This window comes from Mustela nivalis (genome assembly GCF_964662115.1).
Source record: "Mustela nivalis genome assembly, contig: HAP1_SCAFFOLD_392, whole genome shotgun sequence".
NCBI classification, from domain to species: domain Eukaryota; kingdom Metazoa; phylum Chordata; class Mammalia; order Carnivora; family Mustelidae; genus Mustela; species Mustela nivalis.
This window is the reverse complement of record NW_028136259.1, coordinates 517,288-534,212: the sequence shown is the minus strand read 5'-3', so window position 1 is coordinate 534,212 and position 16,925 is coordinate 517,288. Positions and strand designations below refer to the sequence as shown.

Here is a 16,925-nt window from a genome sequence, read left to right as displayed (position 1 = left end):
CCCACCCCCCACCCCTTCAAAATCCTCAGATTGTTTTTCAGAGTCCATAGTCTCTCATGGTTCACCTCCCCTTCCAATTTCCCCCAACTCCCTTCTCCTCTCTAACTCCCCATGTCTCCATGCTATTTGTTATGCTCCACAAATAAGTGAAACCATATGATAATTGACTCTCTCTGCTTGACTTATTTCACTCAGCATAATAATCTCTTCCAGTCTTATTTATTTTTAATTTATTTATTATTTCTTTTCAGCATAACAGTATTCATTATTTTTGTACCACACCCAGTGCTCCATGCAATCCGTGCCCTCTATAATACCCACCACCTTGTACCCCGACTTCCCACTCCCCGCTGTTGAGAGGTTTTAAAATCATTTGAGCCATGAGGAAGGCTTTTTACAGCATATAGAAATGTGATATCATCTACTTGCAGCCCAATCTTGGCTAAGATCCTCTTGAGTATCTAAGGGGGAATGGAGATTCTGAACCACACAGATATATGGCCCAAGGTAGGGGTCTCCTCACTCCACCTCTTTTTCTAATTCTTTGATGTCTTTCCCATGTACATGTAGGGTTTGGTGGGCTAGGACTGGCTGTCAGATCAGTAACAGAGCTTCATTTTGGTAGTTGGTAACATGTCTACATTGAGATGATTACATGGATGACTTTCAGTTTCGCTTGTCTTCCAGGAGCAGGACATGGCTCCTACTCTTGGCCATTTGAAGGTATGCTTGTTTTGGGAATCTGCTTTCATAGGCTAAAGATTTAAAAGGTTGGAGGGTACAACTGAGCCCTGCAAAAGAGTGATCTAAGAGCTCACAGAAAGAAAACATTAGGTGGTGTATAGGGAAATAGAGGCACAGCTACCAGGACTCTATTTTTATAGCAGTCTTTCTTCTTGGGTATCTCAGTGCTTTGAAGGTTCAGGTAGACCTAAATAAGGCAGGACCTGTGTAGTGAAAAAGTTGGACCTTATAGTTTTTAACCTCTCTGGGAACAGTATTCCCACTAATAACATAATTTGTTCTTTAACATGTGTATATTTGTTTGTTTATTTATTTAAATTGAAGCATAGTTGACACTTAATGTGATGTTGTGTTTCAGACAATTTAAGAACTCTGAATGTTACACCATGCCTACCACAAGCATAGCTATCTCTTACTGCATGATGCTATTACAATACCATTGACTGTATTTCCTATGCTGTACCTGTATCCCTGTGACTTACTATAACTGGAATCCTGAACCTCACATTCCCCTTTACCCATTTTGTCCATCCTCCCACCCCCTTCCCTTCTGGTGATACAGAATTCTCTGTATCTCTGGGTCTGTTTCTGTTTACTTTTGCTTTTACTGCTCTTGCTTCAGGAGCAAGTTGGGACTACATCAAAATCAAAAGCTTTTGCACAGTGAAGGAATCAATCCACACAACAAAAAGGCAACCTATGGAATAGGAGCAGATATTTGCAAATGATATAGCCAGTAAAGGGTTAGTATACAAATATAAACAATTCATAGAACTCAGCACCAAAACACCCAATTTTTAAATTTTTTAACCCAATTTAAAAATTATCAGAATTGAGCACTGGGTGTGCTATAAAAATAATGAATACTGTTATGCTGAAAATAAATAAAAAAACTGGGTATTTACCCCAAAGATACAGATGTAGTGAAAAGAAGGGCCATCTGTACCCCAATGTTTATAGCAACAATGGCCATGGTCACCAAACTGTGGAAAGAACCAAATGCCTTCAATGGACGAATGGATAAGGAAGATGTGGTCTATATACACTATGGAGTATTATGCCTCCATCAGAAAAGATGAATACCCAACTTTTGTAACAACATGGACGGGACTGGGAGAGATTATGCTGAGGGAAATCAGTCAAGCAGAGAGAATCAATTATCATATGGTTTTACTTATTTGTGGAGCATAACAAATAGCATGGAGGACATGGGGAGTTAGAGAGGAGAAGAGAGTTGGGGTAAATTGAAGGGGAGGTGAACCATGAGAGACAAACAATCTGAATGGTTTGAAGTGGCGGGAGTGTGTTGGAGGTTGGGGTACCAGATGGTGGGTATTAGAGAGGGCATGGATTGCATGGAGCACTGGGCGTGGTGCAAAGATAATGAATACAAATTAAAAATAAATTTAAAAAATATATTAAAAATTATAAAAAAGTAGATGTAAAAAAAATTATCATAAGACACGAACAGATATTTTTCCAAAGAAAACATACAGATGACCTACAGACACCTAAGAAGATACTCAGCATCGCTCATCATCAGGCAAATGGAAATCAACACTACAATGGTATCTCTGCATACCTGTCAGAACGGTTAAAAGAAAAAAAAGACAAGTAACAATGTCAGCAAGTATATGGAGAAAAAGGAATCCACTTTGATTATTGGTGGGAATGCAAACTAATGCAGCCACTGTGGAAACAGTATGGAGTTTCCTCCAAAAGTTAAAAATTGAACTACCCTACAATAAGGTAATCACACTATTGGATATTTACTCCCCAAAAGACGAAAACACTAACTCAAAGGGATACATGTACCCCTGTGGTTACAACAGCATTAGTTAACAATAGTCAACCCAAGTGTCCATTGCTAGATGAATGGATAAAGAAGAAGTGACATATATATATACAATGGAATATTCAGCCATAGAAAAGAATCAAAATTTGCCATTTGCAGTGAAATGGAGGGAACTAGAGAATATTGTGCTAAGCAGAGTTGTCAGAGAAAAACAAATACTATAAGATTTCACTCATGTAGAATTTAAGAAACAATAGAAATGAGCAAAGAAAAAAAATAAAAAATGAGAGACAGACAACCAAGAAACTGACTCTTAAATATAGAGAACAAGTTGATGGTTACCAGACGGGAGATGGGTGGGGGGACGAGTGAAATAGGAGCTAAGGGTTAAGGAATGCACTTGTCGTGATGAGCACTGGGTGATGGGATTACCAAATCATTATATTGTATACAAGAAATAATACAGCACTGTGTGTTAATGATACTGGAATTAAAATAAAAAATAACAAAAACAGAGGTCAAAGTTCAATTACATCAAGAAACTTCATTTAATAAGTAGATAGCTGACTTTTAACTCAGTTCTTCTTTTTCATGAACTTGTTTTTGTTGTGTATTTTTGCTCTAAAGTATTTCCATTAAACCTGGTGATGATGATGCTTCATGGCCTGCATCAGGTGTTGAAGACTTAAGTTTGAATACAAAGGTAATGTACTCTCTTGTGAAATTAATTTTCCTGCTCTGAATTTAGTTTTGTGTATTATTTACTCTTTTTTTTTTGCAAACTTAAAGTGGCTTTTATTTTTTGTATTTTTGTATTTTTTTTAATTTTTTATTTTTTATAAACATATATTTTTATCCCCAGGGGTACAGGTCTGTGAATCACCAGGTTTACACACTTCACAGCACTCACCAAAGCACATACCCTCCCCAATGTCCATAATCCCACCCCCTTCTCCCAAACCCCCTCCTCCCAGCAACCCTCAGTTTGTTTTGTGAGATTAAGAGTCACTTATGGTTTGTCTCCCTCCCAATCCCATCTTGTTTCATTTATTTTTCTCCTACCCACTTAAGCCTCCATGTTGCATCACCACTTCCTCATATCAGGGAGATCATATGATAGTTGTCTTTCTCTGCTTGACTTATTTCGCTAAGCATGATACGCTCTAGTTCCATCCATGTTGTCGCAAATGGCAAGATTTCATTTCTTTTGATGGCTGCATAGTATTCCATTGTGTATATATACCACATCTTCTTGATCCATTCATCTGTTGATGGACATCTAGGTTCTTTCCATAGTTTGGCTATTGTGGACATTGCTGCTATAAACATTCGGGTGCATGTGCCCCTTTGGATCACTACATTTGTATCTTTAGGGTAAATAACCAATAGTGCAATTGCTGGGTCATAGGGCAGTTCTATTTTCAACATTCTGAGGAACCTCCATGCTGTTTTCCAGAGTGGCTGCACCAGCTTGCATTCCCACCAACAGTGTAGGAGGGTTCCCCTTTCTCCACATCCTCGCCAGCATCTATCATTTCCTGACTTGTTGATTTTAGCCATTCTGATTGGTGTGAGGTGATATCTCATTGTGGTTTTGATTTGTATTTCCCTGATGCCGAGTGATATGGAGCACTTTTTCATGTGTCTGTTGGCCATCTGGATGTCTTCTTTGCAGAAATGTCTGCTCATGTCCTCTGCCCATTTCTTGATTGGATTATTTGTTCTTTGGGTGTTGAGTTTGCTAAGTTCTTTATAGATTCTGGACACTAGTCCTTTATCTGATATGTCGTTTGCAAATATCTTCTCCCATTCTGTCAGTTGTCTTTTGATTTTGTTAACTGTTTCCTTTGCTGTGCAAAAGCTTTTGATCTTGATGAAATCCCAATAGTTCATTTTTTCCCTTGCTTCCCTTGCCTTTTGCGTTGTTCCTAGGAAGATGTTGCTGCGGCTGAGGTTGAAGAGGTTGCTGCCTGTGTTCTCCTCAAGGATTTTGATGGATTCCTTTCGCACATTGAGGTCCTTCATCCATTTTGAGTCTATTTTTGTGTGTGGTGTAAGGAAATGGTCCAATTTCATTTTTCTGCATGTGGCTGTCCAATTTTCCCAGCACCATTTATTGAAGAGGCTGTCTTTTTTCCATTGGACATTCTTTCCTGCTTTGTCGAAGATGAGTTGACCATAGATTTGAGGGTCTATTTCTGGGCTCTCTATTCTGTTCCATTGATCTATGTGTCTGTTTTTGTGCCAGTACCATGCTGTCTTGATGATGACAGCTTTGTAATAGAGCTTGAAGTCCGGAATAGTGATGCCACCAACGTTGGCTTTCTTTTTCAATATCCCTTTGGCTATTCGAAGTCTTTTCTGGTTCCATATAAATTTTAGAATTACTTGTTCCATTTCTTTGAAAAAGATGGATGGTACTTTGATAGGAATTGCATTAAATGTGTAGATTGCTTTAGGTAGCATAGACATTTTCACAATATTTATTCTTCCAATCCAGGAGCATGGAACATTTTTCCATTTCTTTGTGTCTTCCTCAATTTCTTTCATGAGTACTTTATAGTTTTCTGAGTATAGATTCTGTGTCTCTTTGGTTAGGTTTATTCCTAGGTATCTTATGGTTTTGGGTGCAATTGTAAATGGGATTGACTCCTTAATATCTCTTTCTTCTGTCCTGCTGTTGGTGTAGAGAAATGCAACTGATTTCTGTGCATTGATGTTATATCCTGACACTTTACTGAATTCCTGTACAAGTTCTAGCAGTTTTGGAGTGGAGTCTTTTGGGTTTTCCACATATAGTATCATATCATCTGCGAAGAGTGATAATTTGACTTCTTCTTTGCCGATTTGGATGCCTTTAATTTCCTTTTGTTGTCTGATTGCTGAGGCTAGGACCTCTAGTACTATGTTGAATAGCAGTGGTGATAATGGACATCCCTGCCGTGTTCCTGACCTTAGCGGAAAAGCTTTCAGTTTTTCTCCATTGAGAATGATATTTGCGGTGGGTTTTTCATAGATGGCTTTGATGATATTGAGGTATGTGCCCTCTATCCCTACACTTTGAAGAGTTTTGATCAGGAAGGGATGCTGTACTTTGTCAAATGCTTTTTCAGCATCTATTGAAAGTATCATATGGTTCTTGTTCTTTCTTTTATTGATGTGTTGTATCACATTGACTGATTTGCGGATGTTGAACCAACCTTGCAGCCCTGGAATAAATCCCACTTGGTCGTGGTGAATAATCTTTTTAATGTACTGTTGAATCCTATTGGCTAGTATTTTGTTGAGTATTTTCGCATCTGTGTTCATCAAGGATATCGGTCTATAGCTCTCTTTTTTGGTGGGATCCTTGTCTCATTTTGGGATCAAGGTGATGCTGGCCTCATACAATGAGTTTGGAAGTTTTCCTTCCATTTCTATTTTTTGGAACAGTTTCAGGAGAATAGGAATTAGTTCTTCTTTAAATGTTTGGTAGAATTCCCCCGGGAAGCCGTCTGGCCCTGGCCTTTTGTTTGTTTGGAGATTTTTAATGACTGTTTCAATCTCCTTACTGGTTATGGGTCTGTTCAGGCTTTCTATTTATTCCTGGTTCAGTTGTGGTAGTTTATATGTTTCTAGGAATGCATCCATTTCTTCCAGATTGTCAAATTTATTGCCGTAGAGTTGCTCATAGTATGTTCTTATAATAGTTTGTATTTCTTTGGTGTTAGTTGTGATCTCTCCTCTTTCATTCATGATTTTAATTATTTGGGTCCTTTCTCTTTTCTTTTCGATAAGTCGGGCCAGGGGTTTATCAATTTTATTAATTCTTTCAAAGAACCAGCTCCTAGTTTCGTTGATTTGTTCTATTGTTTTTTTGGTTTCTATTTCATTGATTTCTGCTCTGATCTTTATGATTTCTCTTCTCCTGCTGGGCTTAGGGTTTCTTTCTTGTTCTTTCTCCAGCTCCTTTGGGTGTAGGTTTAGGTTGTGTACCTGAGACCTTTCTTGTTTCTTGAGAAAGGCTTGTACCGCTATATATTTTCCTCTCAGGACTGCCTTTGTTGTGTCCCACAGATTTTGAACCATTGTATTTTCATTATCATTTGTTTCCATGATTTTTTTCAATTCTTCTTTAATTTCCTGGTTGACCCATTCATTCTTTAGAAGGATACTATTTAGTCTCCATGTATTTGGGTTCTTTCCTAACTTCCTTTTGTGGTTGAGTTCTAGCTTTAGAGCATTGTGGTCTGAAAATATGCAGGGAATGATCCCAATCTTTTGATACCGGTTGAGTCCTGATTTAGGACCGAGGATGTGATCTATTCTGGAGAATGTTCCATGTGCACTAGAGAAGAATGTGTATTCTGTTGCTTTGGGATGAAATGTTTTGAATATATCTGTGATGTCCATCTGGTCCAGTGTATCGTTTAAGGCCTTTATATCCTTGCTGATCTTTTGCTTGGATGACCTGTCCATTTCAGTGAGGGGAGTGTTAAAGTCCCCTACTATTATTGTATTGTTGTTGATGTGTTTCTTTGATTTTGTTATTAATTGGTTTATATAGTTGGCTGCTCCCACGTTGGGGGCATAGATATTTAAAATTGTTAAATCTTCTTGTTGGACTGACCCTTTGAGTATGATATAGTGTCCTTCCTCATCTCTTATTATAGTCTTTGGCTTAAAATCTAATTGATCTGATATAAGGATTGCCACTCCTGCTTTCTTCTGATGTCCATTAGCATGGTAAATTCTTTTCCACCCCCTCACTTTAAATCTGGAGGTGTCTTCGGGCTTAAAATGAGTTTCTTGGAGGCAACATATAGATGGGTTTTGTTTTTTTATCCATTCTGATACCCTGTGTCTTTTGACAGGGGCATTTAGCCCATTCACATTCAGGGTAACTATTGAGAGATATGAATTTAGTGCCATTGTATTGCCTGTAAGGTGACTGTTACTGCATATGGTCTCTCTTCCTTTCTGATCTACCACTTGTAGGCTTTCTCTTTGCTTAGAGAACCCCTTTCAATATTTCCTGTAGAGCTGGTTTGGTATTTGCAAATTCTTTCAGTTGTTGTTTGTCCTGGAAGCTTTTAATCTCTCCTTCTATTTTCAATGATAGCCTAGCTGGATATAGTATTCTGGGCTGCATGTTTTTCTCGTTTAGTGCTCTAAAAATATCATGCCAGCTCTTTCTGGCCTGCCAGGTCTCTGTGGATAAGTCAGCTGCCAATCTAATATTTTTACCATTGTATGTTACAGACTTCTTTTCCCGGGCTGCTTTCAGGATTTTCTCTTTGTCACTGAGACTTGTAAATTTTACTATTAGGTGACGGGGTGTGGGCCTATTCTTATTGATTTTGAGGGGCGTTCTCTGAACCTCCTTAATTTTGATGCTCGTTCCCTTTGCCATATTGGGGAAATTCTCCCCAATAATTCTCTCCAGTATACCTTCTGCTCCCCTCTCTCTTTATTCTTCTTCTGGAATCCCAATTATTCTAATGTTGTTTCGTCTTATGGTGTCACTTATCTCTCAAATTCTCCCCTCGTGGTCCAGTAGCTGTTTGTCCCTCTTTTGCTCAGCTTCTTTATTCTCTGTCATTTGGTCTTCTATATCACTAATTCTTTCTTCTGCCTCATTTATCCTAGCAGTTAGAGCCTCCATTTTTGATTGCACCTCATTAATAGCTTTTTTGATTTCAACTTGGTTAGATTTTAGTTCTTTTATTTCTCCAGAAAGGGCTTTTATATCTCTCGAGTGGGTTTCTCTAATATCTTCCATGCCTTTTTCGAGCCCGGCTAGAACCTTGAGAATTGTCATTCTGAACTCTAGATCTGACATATTACCGATATCTGTATTGATTAGGTCCCTAGCCTTCGGTACTGCCTCTTGTTCTTTTTTTTGTGTTGAATTTTTACGTCTTGTCATTTTGGCCAGATAAGAGTAAATGAAGGGGCAAGTAAAATACTAAAAGGGTGGCAACAACCCCAGGAAAATATACTTTAACCAAATTAGAAGAGATCCAAAATCGTGAGTGGGGAGAAAGGGGATAAAAAGAGGTTCAAAAAGAAAGAAAGAAAAAAAAAGAAAAAAGAAAAGAAAAAAAAAAGAAAAGAAAAAAAAATTTTTTAAAAAAAGAAAACACCTGAGAAAGATGTAAAAAAGAAAAAATATATATATTAGATAAACTTTCAGAAATTGGTTGTTTTTCTGTTTCCAGAATTGCTGTTCTTCTTCTCTTCGATATGCCGATGGATTTTCAGGTGTTTGCAATCTTTAGATAAGCTATCTAGCTGATCTCCGGCTAGCTGAAGCAGTCTCAGCTTGCTACTTCTCCGCCATTTTGACTCCTCCCTATTATTTACTCTTAAAATTTAACAGTGGTCTGCCTATCATCATTTTATGTTTGAAGTGGAAAGTTGGTCAGAACAAACCATTTTATAGAAATATGACAGGTTGAATTTTTTTTTAACTCCGTTAAATAACGAAGGTGGAAAATATAGGCTGGAAATGTATTACGACAGAAAAATTATATTGGAAAAAGCTTTCCCATGATGGAGGAAATAGGACATTTGATCAAGGATAAGGATTCTTACTGTGAGTTTTAAATTATAGTATCATGACTTTTCTGTCTTTTATTTTTCTTTTTCTTTCTCTCTTTCTTTTCTTCTAACATGACTTTTATAATACTCATGCCTAAATGAAACTTTAGTGGACCAGTTATTTATTGCAAATTGTTTTTTCTTGGATATGTGTCTGTTTTTGTGCCAGTTGCATGTGTTCATCATCATTAGCCATCAGAGAGATTCAAATCAAAAACACATTGAGATACCACCTTACACAAGTTAGAATGGCCAAAATCAACAAGACAGTAAACAACAGGTGTTGGAAAGGATGTGGAGAAAGGGGAACCCTCTTACACTGTTGGTGGGAATGCAAGTTGGTGCAGCCACTTTGGAAAACAGTGCTACCCTATGACCCTGCAATTGCACTACTGGGTATTTACCCCAAAGATACAAGTATAGTGAAAAGAAGAGCCATCTGTACCCCAACGTTCATAGTAGCAATGGCCACAGTTGACAAACTGTGGAAAGAACCAAGATGCCCTTCAACAGATAAATGGATAAAGAAGATATGGCCCATATATACAATGGGGTATTATGCCTCCATCAGGAAGAATGAATACCCAACTTTTGTATCAACATGGACTGGACTGGCAAAGATTATGCTGAGTGAAATAAGTCAAGCAGAGAGAGTCAATTATCATATGGTTTCACTTACTTGTGGAGCACAAGGAATAACATGAAGGACATTGGGAGATGGAGAGGAGAAGTTGGTTGGGGGAAATAGTAGGGGGAGACAAACCATGAGTGCTGTGGACTCTGAGAAACAAACTGAGGCTTTTGGAGGGGAGGTGGGTGCGGGGCATTGGTTGAGCCTGGTGGTGGGTATTACGGAGGATACCTTTTCCATGGAGCACTGGGTGTGGTGCATAAACAATGAATTTTGGAACACACACACACAAAATTAAATTTAAAAATTTTTTTGATAAAAATTCCTCAACTTTTTTTCTTTAACCCCATTTGTGTCCCATTAGATATATCCTTCCAATATATATATTTCTCCTTAGAATTCTTATTACCAATTCTTTCTTCATGTGAAAGCTGATGTATTAGAAACATTTCTTTTCCTATTTTTTCTCTTGAGAGATAATTATGGCTTTCAGGTAGCGATAGATGGCCACTAATTGAGCAATTTACTTTATAGCCAAAAAATTAAATTCTTTACTATAGTATTTATAAATAAATAATTGTAGAGTGAGAAAAGTCAGTAGTATTAGGGATATACTCTGAAAAAAACCTCTGTTTTGTATGTATTTATAATATATATATATATATATATATATATATATATGTAATTGGAAAAAATTTTAAGAGACTTCTGTTTATGGTATATCCATAATCACACTTACATATAGTGAAAAGTATGTTTTTTCTACATATCATTTTTTAACTTACATTTTTCCTCTTTTTCTTGTCTTACACTCATGCTTTATTGATTGGTCATGTCTTATATTTTTCCTTTTTTCTTCCTTTCCCTCCAAAGCTTTTTTTTTTTTTTAATGACTTATTCCTACCCTAATTTTTCCTTGCAGAAAACTTTAGTGTATATTGTTTCAGTCCATCTCTTTCTGTCTCCACTGTCAACATATTTGGTTATGACTTTCTGTTTTGTGTGTGTGGTTTTTGTTCATGAATCATGCCCCACAAGGTATATGATGATTTTTTTTCTCTTTTCTGGAAGGAACTAAATTTAAACAATCACTTGTCAAAAATATTTATTTGATAGAGACTGCACATGCGGGGAGCAGCAGGCAGAGGGAGAAGCAGGCTCCATGCTGAGCAATGAGCCCAATGTGGGACTCTATCCTAGAATCCTGAGCCAAATGCAGATACTTAACCGAATGAGGCACCCAGGTGTCCCTGTCTTTAGCATTTTGGCAAACAGAAGCAACTTAAATTGTTTGCAATTCCAACTAACCTAACTAAGATACTACTAAAAACTAAATTTTAATATTTCCTCCTGTAAGAGATATTCATGCAAATGTAAATCATGCAAATACATTTTAAAAACAATTAAATAGTTAACATTTCTTAATGTTAGTTTTTTTTTTCAATAATACTTTTAATTACCTAGGAATAAATTTTATTTTAGGTTACTTTGGTAAAGAAAGTATTTAAACATTTTTGAAATTTCAATTCCATTTATTTTACATATACTGTATTATTGGTTTCGGAAGTAGAATTCAGTGACTCATCAGTTGTGTACAACACCCACTGCTCATTAATTCAAGTACCCTCTTTAATGTCCATCACTCAGTTATTCCACTCCCTCGTCATCCTCCCACTCCCAACCCACCTCCCTCCAGCAACCCTCAGGTTCTTTTCTATAGTTAAGAGTCTTCAAGGGGGATGGGGTTATGGACATTGGGGAGGGTATGCGCTTTGGTGAGTGCTGTGAAGTGTGTAAACCTGGTGATTCACAGATCTGTACCCCTGGGGATAAAAATATATGATCATAAAAAATTAAATTAAAAATTAAAAAAAAAAAGAAAGTCCTTTACGGGGATTAACTTAAAAAAAAAAAAAAGGAACGGCGATATAAATGTAAACTTGCAGAGTTGAGTGATTATTATAAAAACACAATAGCAGTTGTGGGGCTATGGGAGAGCAAATACTCTACATCATAAAATATGGTAGAAATTATTTTAAGTGCAAATTAAGAAAATGAAGGCAGGTAATTAAAAAATGCTCAGACTCCTCTGAATGACTTACAGCTTATTTTTATGAAGAAGTGGAAGAAAATTTTATCCTTACCTTTAAGTTGATAAAGTGTGATATTGTATATTTAATTTAGCAAAACCTGTGTTTATAGATAATGCAAAGTGAAATCTATTTTAGGCCTTACTCAGATTTATTATGAACTTTGAGTTTGGGCCATTATCTTTCTTGTTTTTTTTTTAAGATTTTATTTTTATTTTTTCTGTATGTGTAAGAGAGAGAGAGAGTATAAGAGGTGGGAGAGGGGCAGAGGAGAAGCAGGCAGGGAGCCTGAAGCAGGATTCAATCCCTGGGATCATGACCTGAGTTGAAGGCAGATGCTTAACCAACTGAGCCAACCAGGTGCTCTTTCTTGTGATTTATAATTTATTTGCCATGTGGTATAATCTTGGTAAGTTTTTAGATCTTTTTGAGAATAAAGAGAGGAGATAAGTAAACACTTTATGTAGTCTTTTCATTACTTAAAACTGAAATTTATGACTATGTAAGTGAGGTTCTTAATCTTTATCCATTAAATAAAATAAATTTTAAGCTGAAACAATCTTAAAGAAAAAATATAAAATTTTGTTTCTTTTTTTTAAGAGTTTATTTATTTATTTGAGAGACAGAGATCACAAGTAGTCCGAGAGGCAGGTAGAGGGGGTTGGGAGGGGGGTCAGGCTCCCTGCTGAGCAGAGATCCTGATGTGGGGCTCGATCCCAGGATCCTGGGATCATGACCTGAGCTGAAGGCATAGGCTTTAACCCACTAAACCACCTAGGTGCCCCTAACATCTTGCTTCTTGATTCTGATTGATTTTTAATTGTATCTGAATATTATAGATACATACACACACAATTGCTTTTTTATGAATGAATGAACTCACAATTTATAGTTTTTTCCTAATATGAACTATTTGTCATTATAGAATCATAAGGAAGGAAAGGTTGCTAACAGAGTATACAAAATTATTTCTGGAAGATGACTTTTACTTTTTCAAATATCTCCAATTATGGATACATTTTATATTATCATGAAACTATAGTATTCATAGCTATTAGTTTTGGGGGGGGGGTTCTTTTTAGATTTAAAAAATTTTATGTAATCTCTCTACCCAACATGGGGCTTGAACTCACAACCCTGAGATCAAGAATCACACATTCTTTTTTTTTTTTAATCTGACAGAGATCACAAGTAGGCAGAGAGGCAAGCAGAGAGAGAGGAGGAAGCAGGCTCCCTGCAGAGCAGAGGGCCCGATGTGGGGCTCTATCCCAGGACCCTGGGATCATGACCTGAGCCGAAGTCAGAGGCTTAACCCACTGAGCCACCCAGGTACCCCAAGAATCACACATTCTTGATTGGAGAAGTGACTGTTCAATTCTCCAATCAAGACATACAAATGGCTATCAGACACATGAAAAAATGCTCATAATTATTAGCCCTCAGGGAGATTCAAATGAAAACCATAATTAAAACCACCTTACACCAGTTAAAATGGCCAAAATTAACAAAACAGGAAGCAACATGTGTTGGCGAGGATGTGGAGAAAGGGGAACCCTCTTCCACTGTTGGTGGAAATGCAAGTTGGTGCAGCCTCTTTGGAGAACAGTGTGGAGATTCCTCAAGAAATTAAAAATAGAGCTTCCCTATGACCCTGCAATTGCACTCCTGGTATTTACCCCAAAGATACAGATGTCGTGAAAAGAAGGGCCATCTGTACCCCAGTGTTTATAGCATCAATGGCCACGTCGCCAAACTATGGAAAGAACCAAGATGCCCTTCAACGGACAAATGGATAAGGAAGATGTGGTCCATATACACTATGGAGTATTATGCCTCCATCAGAAAGGATGAATACCCAACTTTTGTAGCAACATGGACGGGACTGGAAGAAATTATGCTGAGTGAAATAAGTCAAGCAGAGAGAGTCAATTATCACTCATTTGTGGAGCATAACAAATATCATGGAGGACAAGGGGTGTTAGAGAGGAGAAGGGAGTCGGGGTAAATTGGAAGGGGAGGTGAATCATGAGAGACTATGGACTCTGAAAAACAATCTGAGGGGTTTGAAGTGGCGGGGTTGTGGGAGGTTAGGGTACCAGGTAGTGGGTATTATAGAGTGCACGGATTGCATGGAGAACTGGGTGTGGTGAAAAAATAATGAATACTGTTTTTCTGAAAATAAATAAATTGGAAAAAAAAAAAGAGAATCACACATTCTTCCCACTGAGCCAGCTAGGAGTTTCCATAGTTGTTAAATTTAACTTGTGAATTCTTTCATATCTGAAACTCAGAAATACTGGTGATTTGATTTTTTTTTTGTCCCTTTCTTCTTTCCTCATGTGAATATTGGGTCTTGCTTGATAATGACACATGTATTTGGAGACTTTAAAACCTTCAACTTGGATGATCATGATTATTTTTTAATACTAGATTCTTTCTCTGGTCCTTATCTACTGGTAAAATATGCTGTTCACAGTGGAATAAGAAAACCATGTGAATTTTAAAATAGAGTTTTATATTTTTCTCATACATTATAGTAGTACTTAAAAATGCCTCAGAATTCTAAAATCCCATATTTCTCTTATATAATTTAAATCTTTTATGATTAATTTTTAAAAATGAGTATTCTTATAAAAATCTTGAATTGGTGTTTTGCAATTAAATCTTTATTAATCTTAAAAATGATATTCATTACAGAAATGAATCTTGCTTATATATTTTTTTCTAAAGATTTATTTATTTCAGAGCAAGGGAGAGAGAGAGTTGGGGGTGGAGGGACAGAGAAAGAGGAAGAGAGAGGGAAAGAAGCAGACTCCCTGCTGAGCAGGAGAGTGATGTGGGAATCAGTCTCAAAAACCTGAGATCGTCACCTGAGCCAAAATCAAGGGTCAGATGCTTAACCAACCGAGCCACCTAGGCGCCCATTAACTTGCCTACGCTAATAAAAATATATTTTGTATCCTTGAAACTAATGTTGAAGTATATAATTGAAATATTGGATCCCATGGGTTTTTTCCTCCCTGCTTTTATTTATATTTTTTTTAATATTTTTTATTTTTTATAAAAATATATTTTTATCCCCAGGGGTACAGGTCTGTGAATCACCAGGTTTACACACTTCACAGCACTCACCAAAGCACATACCCTCCCCAATGTCCATAATCCCACCCCCTTCTCCCAAACCCCCTCCCCCCAGCAACCCTCAGTTTGTTTTGTGAGATTGAGTCACTTATGTTTTGTCTCCCTCCCAATCCCATCTTGTTTCATTGATTCTTCTTGTACCCACTTAAGCCCCCATGTTGCATCACCAATTCCTCATATCAGGGAGATCATATGATAGTTGCCTGCTTTTATTTTTATTCTGAAAATTTCAAGAGTTCTGTGTAGGTTTACATTATTTAATTATATCAGATTAGTATATTTTAGTATATCTATATTTAGTATATATATTTATCTTTTCTTTTTTAGATTTTTATGCTTTTGTTTGACAGAGAGGCAGGAGGCAGAGAGACAGGCAGAGGGAGAGGGGGAAAGTAGGCTGCCTGCTGAGCAGACAGCCCCATGTGGAGCTCAATCCCAGGACCCTGAGATTATGACCTGAGCTGAAGGCAGAGGTTCAACCCACAGAGCCACCCAGGCACCCAATATTTATCTTTTAACATTATGAGTAATGTCATTTTTCCTACTCCAAATGTATTTGTCTAGAACTTTCTTCGTATGTCTTCTGGGTGCTTCAGGATGTCTGGTGGCTCAGTCAGTTAAGCATCTATCTTTGGTTCAGGTCATGATCCCAGGGTGCTAGGATTGAGTCCTGCATTGGGCTTCTTGTTCAGTGGGGAGCCTGCTTCTCCTTCTGCCTGCCCCTCCCTCTACTTGTACTCTCTGTCTCTGACAAATAAATAAATAAAATCTTTAAAAAAAATTCTCCTGGGTGCTTCAAATTTGGTATGTCCCAGGTTGAAGACATTGTTTCTGACCCTTTCTTCTTCCCTGACTTTTTGTAATCTGCTCTGTCATTTGTTTTCCCCATCCTAGTAGATAGCACCACTGAAACACTGAAGTAGAAAAATCCTGGACTCCAAACTTCCCTGAAATTACTACATCCAGGGGCACTTTGGTGGCTTGCTCAGTTAAGCATCTGACTGTTGGTGTTGCTCAGGTCATGATCTCAGGGTCCTGGTATGAAGGCCCTGATCGGGCCCCATACTGAGTAGGGAGTGTACTTGAGGATTCTCTCTCTTCCTCTCCCTCTGCCCCTCAACCTGCATACACACCCTCTCCTTCTAAATAGAAATAAATTAAATCTTTTAGAAAAAAATCATCACATCTCTACCTCTGAAATAATACATTATATGCTAATTAATTGAATTTAATTAGAAAAAGGGGCACCTGAGTGGCTCAGTCGGTTAAGCATCTGCCTTCAGCTCAGGACATGATCCCAGGGTTCTGGGCTTGAGTCCCTCGTTGGGCTCCTTGCTCAGCGAGGAGTCTGCTGATTTCTCTGCCTGCCGCTCTTCTTGCTTGTGCTCTCCCTCTCTCTGACAAATACATATAAAACCTTTAAAAAATATTTAAATAAAATCACCACATTTAGTCACACTCTGCATTCATTATTTTGTACCTGCTTCCCATTTTCATATCTTACTATAATTCCCTCTCTCACCTATAATTTTGAGATCCTCTTCTGGCTTGGGTTCCTTTTTATTTCTTTCTTTTATTTATTTATTTGACAGGCAGATCACAAGTAGGCAGAGAGGCAGACAGAGAGAGAGGAGGGAGCAGGCTCCCCCATGAGCAGAGAGCCTGATTGGGGCTTGATCTCAGGACCCCAGGATCATGACCTGAGCCGAAGGCAGAGGCTTTAACACATTGAGCCACCCAGGTGTCCTTTGGGTTCCTTTATGTTCATCTCTACATTGCTGTCAGAGTGACCTTTCTAGAATATATTTGTGGTGATGTAACTCCTCTGCTTCTTTAGTGGCTATCCATTACCTGAAGGAGAAAGTTCATATTCCTGCATGACACTTGCCTTTTTGGTTTCAGTCCTGATTTTCCAATTCTATCTCTCTATCCCACACCCCAA

General features: G+C 37.7%; 1 protein-coding gene across 1 annotated transcript in view; it reads left to right on the top strand.

Annotated features, from left to right (window-relative positions):
• The window catches only part of LOC309857114 (ankyrin repeat domain-containing protein 26-like), a gene marked incomplete at its 3' end in the record, with an annotated part of 93,667 nt that overhangs the window by 29,157 nt on the left and 47,585 nt on the right, over positions 1-16,925 (top strand). Inside the window, exon 9 of the mRNA XM_082749981.1 lies at positions 3,167-3,242. Coding sequence (XP_082606107.1) covers positions 3,167-3,242 — 76 coding nt within the window. The remainder of the gene's footprint in view (positions 1-3,166; positions 3,243-16,925) is intronic.